At 40.5% G+C, this 9,099-nt stretch overlaps 2 protein-coding genes across 2 annotated transcripts in view; both read right to left on the bottom strand.

Moving 5' to 3' along the window:
- Positions 1-645: 645 nt before the first annotated feature.
- Positions 646-2,218, bottom strand: LOC137940444 (aspartic proteinase nepenthesin-2). The gene has a single exon (XM_068785511.1). It carries the CDS (start codon positions 2,055-2,057, stop codon positions 717-719), a length of 1,341 nt encoding a protein of 446 aa, XP_068641612.1. The 5' UTR covers positions 2,058-2,218; the 3' UTR covers positions 646-716.
- Positions 2,219-3,388: 1,170 nt separating this feature from the next.
- LOC137941192 (uncharacterized) overlaps positions 3,389-9,099 on the bottom strand; it is a 29,841-nt gene continuing 24,130 nt past the window's right edge. The window contains exons 17-20 of the mRNA XM_068786499.1: positions 5,447-5,615; positions 5,245-5,374; positions 4,241-4,644; positions 3,389-4,016 (exon numbers count right to left, since the gene is read on the bottom strand). Of these exons, the coding sequence (XP_068642600.1) occupies positions 3,753-4,016; positions 4,241-4,644; positions 5,245-5,374; positions 5,447-5,615 (967 nt within the window). The 3' untranslated portion in view covers positions 3,389-3,752. The remainder of the gene's footprint in view (positions 4,017-4,240; positions 4,645-5,244; positions 5,375-5,446; positions 5,616-9,099) is intronic.

Below are 9,099 nucleotides of genomic sequence, written 5' to 3'. Positions count from 1 at the left end.
GATTCATCGAGTTCGTTGGCTAGGACCAACTGGTTCAGCAAATCCAAATTCAGCGAGATCAAGATCCATTTTTTTGGCTGAGGTAGAATTTTGGGACCTGCTTCCACTACATTTGATCTGATAGCAACGCTCTAATCATAATTAGGTTTCTTTCTTTTTCATCCATGTCAATTATGCCACATGCAGCTATCTCGAAACTTTTTTCCAGAAAACAAGACAAGAGCTTCTTTCTTCAGAAAGACCAGCTACAGAGATATCAATGACGGTCTCTGAAGTACAAACAAAGCAAAGGCCGTGTTTTCTTGGCGGTAGCTTTAGTTGGTAAGCAATCATATCTTGCTTCAGGAGCAAATATGTCACTGTTTGGGCTCTCGTTTGAAGCGATCGATATAGATCAGGAAAAGCGTTTCTTGGATTTTCAGGTGTCCCATCCTTATAAGAACGAAGCTAATCCAGTTCTTCTTATTCTTCCTTAAGAAGCAAAAATGATCCTGGGATTGTGGTCTGTATGTATCTACTCAAAACAGCATTTCACGCGTAGAAGATACCGGCTAAAGAAACAAGAACAAACGATTATAATGGATAAAAATTCCAAACTTCTGTCCTAGCTCCAATCAATATAGACATAGTTTGTGATCTCAATCATAAATCGTAAAAGGGGTAAATATATAATCCACAAAAGGATAGCAAACGAAAGAAAAACGGCAGTTTGCGGATTACAACTGGGCACACTTGGTGGGAGCAAAGGTCAGCGTCTCTTTCGCTAAATCATAAAGGATTTGCATATTCTGCTGCTGCATATTACCTAAGATCGATAACCCACTCGAGTCCATAATCATCAAACACAGCAAACCACTGCCTGAGTCTAATATCATGTAGTTGTCAGCCGGCAAATCCAAATCACTCCCTTCGAAGTGGAAAACTAATTTTGGGACGGCCAACGACGTGATTCCGGACGGAGTCGAGAAGCAAAGATCGAGTCCAGTCGAAGAATCATCAGCAACCGGAAGGTTGAGTTGATCCACAAAGGCTTTTCTCACAAGCTTGTAGCCTGTTTCTTCCAAGTATGTGATTGTGGTTCCAGAGTCTATTATGAAGCCACCACTCCCATCTGACTGCAACTCAAAGGTAGATTTCGGGATGTTGAGGCGGTTCCCTCCGACTGAAATCCCTTCCAAGCTAAGGTAGTAGAAGGATGGTTGTGCAGAGTTCTTGATTAGTGGAGTGGAGATCACTCCAGTTTGATTAATGGAAGCAAGAGATCCAAACAAGAGAGGGCTTGTATTAGTGTCATCAATGGAGGTTAGACAGTATGAAAACTTCCCTGATCCAAGCTGAGAAATCAGTGACAAGGGTCCACGCCCAAGACCCACTAGACCCCCTCCTTGGGCAAACCCACTGCCCTGGTTTGATTTGCCACATCCAAACCCAATTTTGGGTACTGAAACTTTGTTGGATGAGGACTCAAAGGTGAAGGTTTCACTAGCCAAAATTCCTTGGGAAGAAGAGTAGTCACCATAGGAGTAAACATACTCACAATTCTCACTGCAAGTTGATGTTGGTAAAGCCTCACAAAGTGGACTAGTGCAAGGGATCTTAGAGAAAGAAGAAGATTTTGAAGGATCAAAAATGGGAGTTGGCTGCTTATAACAATCCTGACATGGCTTGCACTGGGTCCAGATTAGATCACTTCCAGTGTCTAAGATAGCTGAATATGCTAGAGGTGGACTGCCTACGGAGATGCTCATGAGATACTCTCCATTCCCAGCATGAGTTGGAACCTGAACATTTTCATTTCCCTCTTCTGCTGCTAGTACCATAGAAGTGGAAGCTCTCAAGTCTTCAACCCGCCGGTGTCCGCGCTTGATCCCACGTTGGAGAAGTTGGATTTTGGAATAGTTTTTGCCTGCATCTATGTGAATTAGATCAACCCGAATCCCGTCTGGAACAACTGGAGTAGGACCTCGCCGTGACGTCGAGCATACCGGTGGGACAAAAAGGGAAGCTGTGATCAGGAATAGGATCAGCTGTGGAGGGGATGGAGGAGGTGTAGGCATTGTGAAGGCACAAGATGGAGATAAATTCTTAGCAAAAATGGAAGTTGTTTTGAAAGAAATGCAACAAGTTGCTAACAAGAAGACATGAATATATATTGAGAAGCTACAGGTGGGGTGCCTGAGATCAACCAGAAGGAAGTTGAACCAATGGAGAAGAAAGACAGAAACCGAAGTCCCTTTTTGAGTTCGGAAATGTGTTGTGTTATGATAGGAAAAAGCTGGTTGGTGGACTACTCCTTTTGCTTAGAAGATGGGAGAGTCAGAGAAAGAGTGTCGACTGCTTTCGTTGCTCACACGCTTTGTTCAATCAAATACATGGTGGGTTGATGAATTGAAAGATTATTCGTTTGTTAGGTGTGGAGTCTCCAACTATCCATATTTCTTCATCATCTACCTCATCATTAATATAAGAATAAAAACGATAACAATAAGATTAATCTTGGCTCCTACAGCGAAGGATCTCAATCTTGTTTTAAAACTCCCTACTTTGTTTAAGATCTTACGTGATATCATGCTCGTAAAATATGCTGCAGGCCTGGTTAGGTTAGAGAAAAGGCAAGAGAAAATATAAGAAAATGAGAGATTTCTACCTTTCCTAATCAAAAGTTTTTGTCACCTTGATTTTGAATAATTTAATGTTAGTACTTTGTGTTTCCTCTTATCTATCTTGGTGAGTTTTGAGACTTAGGAGGCCGGCTTATCTGCCCCTTGTGCCATCACTTAATTCTTTAATCTCTAGCACCCAATCAGTTGCTTCATCGACAGGTTTTACATAGAAAACCTCTGCAACGTTATCCACCAGTGAAGTTCGAATTTAGACAATTTGGGTAAACTAGGTTTTGGGTATTTTGATGAAGAGGTCAGGTAATCCTCACATGTCAGTTTTTGGTCAAGCATTAGCTTTAAGATGTTGGTAGGAGCGGACATATCAACCGATACTCGGTATTGACCATTATTATTCTAAAAAATAGTTAATAAAAATAAAATAATGATCAAATTCTTGTTTTCTTTTCTTTTCTTTTCTTTCTAGGGGTTCCAAACAGACCCTAAGGAAGGTAGGGGTTCCTCCCCCAACAATATTAGAAAAGGGGGAGGGATGCCTCACCCTTTCGAGGTCACAATGGCAGCGGAGGTGGAGCATTTTCCTTATCTGATGATGATGGTTATAATGTTCACCCAAAAATACCCAACTGCACAACCTAACAAAGTCAACACAAATAAATTTAAAGGTGTGATCAGGGACTTTAATCTCTTATTTGAATATGATTGATTGGCCCTTATTTGGATTTTACTTATGAATTTTGCCAATTCTTTTCGTGGGGTAGACGTCTTGAGCATCCAACAAACTCAGATCTTTAGGGGAATAAGATATTGATTGTCCCCTTACAGAAATAATGTTATAAGAGTAGTACATGAGAGATGTCTCAGCTTATACATCCAAAATATCCCATATTTGAAACACCCACCCCTCATAAATCATTTCCTCAAGACATCCAAAAAGCATCACTGATTGTGAGAAAAGAGCTACATTATACCTAATACCAAGATGAGACTTGACCTCAAAAACCTGAAACAACATCCCTGTGGCCATTGAGCCAAAGCCTTAATCCACCAGAACAGGCTTCAGTTACCATCAAAGTTCTATAACATTCACACTTGAAATCCCCATGGCCGGAGCCGACGTCCAGCTCTGTATCAAGACATAAACCACCTTCTGACCCCCTTGGTAGCTTGTTTACTGCCTTCAGTTCTATCATCTTTTCGCTGTGAAAACTTTGATTTGTACTGTTCGATTAGATGATCGAGTTTGTCTTCCAGCTCCTTTCTTGATGATTTCTTCTCTTTTTTCCTCTTCTTTTCCAAACTTGTGGGATCCTTTTGGTTTGACATAGCATCTTCGCGTACCTTCCTCTTTCTAAGCACCTTCCCTTCTTTCTCTGTGCCAACACTTGCATTCCCCTGCATCAGGAAAAAGGCAATCAAAATTCAGTAAATCCTTGGTACAATGATCGCAGCTCCTTAAGGTAAGCCCAGTAAGGGAAAGAAAAGGGAAACCATGGTAATTCATTCATCTTCTGTTCCAGCCCAAGGGCAATCAACATAAAGTCAGCATCTGGAACATCCCCAATATGCATAAATACTTAATACAAACATTTAACAGCTACAGAATAGATAATACATACCACAACTTGTTTTGAGACTGGAGCTTTCAGAACTTCTCCTTGACTATTTTGTTTCTTTGCTTTCTTCTGATGCTTTATTTTGGAAGGAGACTTCATGTTTCCCTTTTGTCTCCCTGGCAGGCTCTCTTCTTCAGTTGCCCTTTCTTCATCTTCTAGCCTACGTTCAGCTGTCTCAACTAATTTATTTTCTTTTCTGCCCTTAGGAGTTTTTTGGATCTTGTTGTTCTTTTCATTTACATAAACATTTGCTGTTTGTAACCCTGGATTTCGATGTAAACCCATGCTTTGACCCAGCCTCGTATGGTCACTTTGCTGAATCTTCGACTTGCTTTCTCGCAATTTCATTTTTCGAATGTCATCAAGAGCGAACTCCACAATTGGCCGATGTTCAGGATCAAAGGTTTCTGTTCAAACAAAATTATAAATCAAATGAATATCTTATCGGAAATTACAATGCATGGCCCTTTCTTGGTCCAGTTTCATTATCCACTCCCCTCAAGTATGTTTTACATTGATAAATGGATCTGACCCAACCTAGTTGTTCTACAAAACCCAGTGTCAAGCCAACCTAACCTAGCTGCCCATGTATCCAATCAAGAAAAAAAGAACCTGACTAAGCTGAAGCTAACAAGTACTGCAAAAAATAGTTCAGGAATCAAAATAAAGACCAGAATGGGAAAATTTTTACAAGAGGTCAGAATAGCCTAGGAACTCCTAATAGATACCCTCAATGTTGAATTAGCCTTAAGAACAAAATAGCCTAAAAGAGTGTCTCAAGCAGAGGAGTATCAGCTTCAACCTGTCAATTTTATGCATTCTAAGAACAACATAGTGGTAGTAAGGTTCATACAAACTATTTCAGTAGCAAGAGAACAACAGTAAGACCACCCAATTGGTGGGTTAGAGACAAATAAGTGATATGCACCTCAAGCTGATTACCACTCTTAAAATTCCTAATTGTAGATCATAAAGAATAAGAACACAAAAAGTAACGAAAATTTTACCAGGATTATTGTTAAGCACCCTCAGGGCCACTAATGCATGCTCATGCTCGGTGAGCTCCACAAAAGCCACCCCACGTGAATAGTTTTTAGCAACAAGCTTCCCTTGCTTGACATCCTTCAAAAGTTTTATCTGAACGCAAAGCATATAAATCAAGAATATATTTGTAATAGTCAGCATAAATTTTAAGATAAATTCCAATACCTGTCGAATCACAGGACTTTGTTTGCAAGCTCGGGATATTACAGCATCAATACAGAGCTTCTTAAGTTCTTTCTCTGTCATTGACTTTGGCAAATTGTATATAACAAGTCTCGTTCTTGAAACATGCCAATTTGGTGACTGAAGCTTGACCATCTTTTTTTGTTCCAAACTATTAAACATGCAAACCTCAATGTGTATTTGTCAAAAGAATCAAAGTCTTTTTTAAATTTCTCTTTAAATGGTACAAAACCAAAAAGGAATGGAGAAAGTTTACACAAAAGTTAAAGCACATTCAGAAGCACGATACCAAAAAATCCCAAGGCAGCACAAAGAATAAGAATTTTACTTTGACATTCCCTTCAAATCAGAAACTAAGCCTAGTCAAACCAGATTGGTCATACAATTTGAAAGGTTGAATTTATTAAGCCTGAAGGCAAGAACTACAAAACAGAGGGGTCCCTAACAATGAGGGATTGGAGGGAAACCCCTTCTCTAGCAAGAAAATCAGCCACTATTAGCTGCTCTAAGAACATGATTCTAGCTACAAACAACAGATTTTTTTTTTTTTGAAATAGTGCTGAGAATTGTATTAAACAGAGAAAATAACATAAGGAGGGGGGGAGACCATCCCATACAGTGAGAGATTGGAGGGAGGTCCCAGATTTTGCTAACTTGTAGGCAAAAGAAATTGCCGAATGGATTACATGGTTCCAAGAGCATGAAATAAAATTTACAATATTGAAAATGGACTGCAGGGAAGACCAATGGCGCCAAGGGGGGGAAGCCGATCTCGACCCCCAGCTAATAACGACACTAGAGTCTCCTTTAATGAGAAGATGCCCGGAGAGCCGTTCCTTGAAAATATTCAGACTGTGGAGGAAAGCAGAGACTTCGGCTGTGGGGGTGGGGGGAAATCGATCTCGACCCTTAGCTAATAACGACACTAGAGTCTCCTTCAATGAGAAGATGCCGGAGAGCCGTTCCTTGAAAATATTCAGACTGTGGCAGAAAGCAGAGACTTCGGCTGTGGTAGAGTCAGCAAGATCCAATGAACCCGCATAAGATAAGATGGGCTCCCCCAAGAGTTGTGGAAAACGCCTCCAAATCCAGCCAGGCCCGGCCAACCCAGGGCACTACTGTCAAAGTTCAGTTTAATGCTGACAGGAGGAGGGGGGGGACATTAGACTACAAACAACAGAATTTACAAGACCCATGATTTCAAAATAACACTAGTGATGCCAAGGGGGCATTTTCATCCTAGATCACCGATTGATCACACATTTTGAATCACCCTCAATGAGGAGAAAAACTTGAAATTTGCCTTTGAACAATAGAAGACCATGATGTAAAGCTTGAAGCTCAGCAGTTAATTGGTTATGGAATCAGTAAAACCAATGGGGCCTGCGTAGGATGCCAAAATAACACCTGCTAAAATTCTGAAACAATCGCCAAACCTAGCAGGACCCAGAATGCCAAAAGAAGAGCTGTCAAATTATGCTTTGTAATACCATAATCTGATGGCTTCCATGCTTCTATTATGGGAGGTCTGAAGTGAGATAGCGAGAAATCTGACACCAACAGCTTCAAACAAAATCAGTCCCAGGCTCATCAATGAGGGAAAGAGTACCAAGCCAAGTAACTATCTGCGAGAGAGTTCTTTCAGCAACTTTCTGCCAAAGTGATGCATCATTCTGGACAATCTTCCTAGCCCTCTCATACCATACACTCCAAGGAATAATGGTAAGACAAGCCCGATACAGGATCTGGCCAAAAGTAGGAACTTGAGGCCCTCCAAACTGAATGAGACGAGAGAGAGAGGCAGGAAGACAAACTGGAGTTTCAAACCCATTGAATAAGGAACACCAAATATGCCAAGAGAACTGGCAATGGAGAAGATGGACGATTGATTCATCAACAAGTTGGCAAAGGGGGGAATTCTTGTGAAGGACATGGATTTCGCAGCGAATTAGATTATCCATAGTGAGGATTTTTCTATCAATAGCACTCCAAAGGAAGAATTTGGATTTGGGAGGACTCGTGAATCCATGAAATCACCGCCGAACATGGAGAATTGTGCATTATTATTAATGTTGCATAGCTTGTAGCAACAGTGTATGAACCCTGGGGATCTGGACGACATATAAGCCTGTCTGGATGGCTATGCATTAGGAATTCCTGGCTAGGTTGTTACTTAATTCAACAGTCTCCCGATCATTGACCTACATCTAAAAGCAGGCTTCAATTTAGTGTCACTGAATGAACCATTGATGAGAAGACTGGATAGAAGTGCATTCGGATGTCTGTAAGATTGAACACAAGGGAAATTGATCTTTTAAAGGTGCAGCACGAGACCAAATATTGAGACAAAATCAAATGCCTGAGCCATCTTCAGGAAATAATATGTGAGGTGAAGTGACTTAATGTTTTATGGATGTACCTCCAAATAGAATGAGAGATGAATAGAAGAACCCTGTCCGAGGAGCCAAGGTTCAATTATGCCATTTTTTCAGAACTAGGGGAACTTGGGGAAGGTTTTGCTGAGTGTTTATTCTTCAGCACCATTTTGTAAGAAACGCCACATTAATCTCTCATATTTTTCTCATTCCTAGGCCTCCTCAATTCTTCTCTTTGCAAACATCGGCCCAGCAAACTAAGTGTTGCTTGAATTATTCACTAGTGCCTCTCCACGAGAATTTTCTCATTAGCTGATCTCCTTGACCATTTTCACAGGGCAATGCAAGAAAGAAAGGTAATATGCTGGGATGCCCACCAAATAAGCCTTGATCAAAGTTATCTGACCGCTTTGGAGATCATCTTGCTTTCCAAATATATAGCCGAGAGCGCAATTTTTCAATTACAGGATTCCACAAACTTCAATCAATCTGACCATTAAATAGAGAAAGCCCCAAGTAGGTTCTAGAAGTGATGCTGATCTACATCCCAGCTGAGTGGCCAAAGTATTCACAATGCCTTGTTCGAGATTAAACTCAAATAAACTTGATATTGCCTAATTTATTTTCTGACATGATATGAGCCTGAATCTATGAAATAACACCATGATACGAATAACCTGTTCAACTGGACCTTCTCCAAATAATATCGTGTCATTCGCATATTGAAAGATTGGGTTCTCAATCCAATCATACGAAAAGAGAGGATGAAGCCTGTCAAGAATCCATAGCCAGCTTAAAAGGATTTGAGAATCCTGCTACAAGGTAAACTAGAAAGGGAAAAATAGGATTCCCTTGTCTAATGCCCCTTGAACTCCAAATATAACCACACACACAACTATTTATGAGGATTGAATCGAACAGAGGAGATGCAGCTATATATCCAATGATGCCATTTGGTCCCAAATGCCATGCTATCCAGCATAGAATATAGGAATTGCCAGCTAACCCAATCAAATTCTTTTTCGAAGTCTAATTTCAATAAAACCTGTGGCTGAATGTTTTTTCTTAAAGTTGTCGATCACTTCATGTACACTTGTAGCAGCACCCAATATGACCCTTCCCTTCATGAATGAGCATTGTTTTTGACTGATAAGATGATGCATGACAGATTTGAGCCAGCTTGCCAGGATATGAGAGATTAACTTCTAGTGGCTAGATATAAGGCTAATGTCTAAAATCAGCAACTGTCTCAACATTCTC

This window comes from Aristolochia californica, unplaced genomic scaffold (genome assembly GCF_029961685.1).
Source record: "Aristolochia californica isolate CCGP_79_NKW_82.1479 unplaced genomic scaffold, dmAriCali1.0.hap1 SCAF_9, whole genome shotgun sequence".
NCBI lineage: Eukaryota > Viridiplantae > Streptophyta > Magnoliopsida > Piperales > Aristolochiaceae > Aristolochia > Aristolochia californica.
Note: the sequence above shows the minus strand (reverse complement) of the source record. Positions and strands in the feature narration are given on the sequence as shown.

Coding starts and splice junctions, on each gene's coding strand:
- LOC137940444 (XM_068785511.1), bottom strand. CDS start 2,057: ATGCCTACACCTCCTCCATCCCCTCCACAGCTGATCCTATTCCTGATC.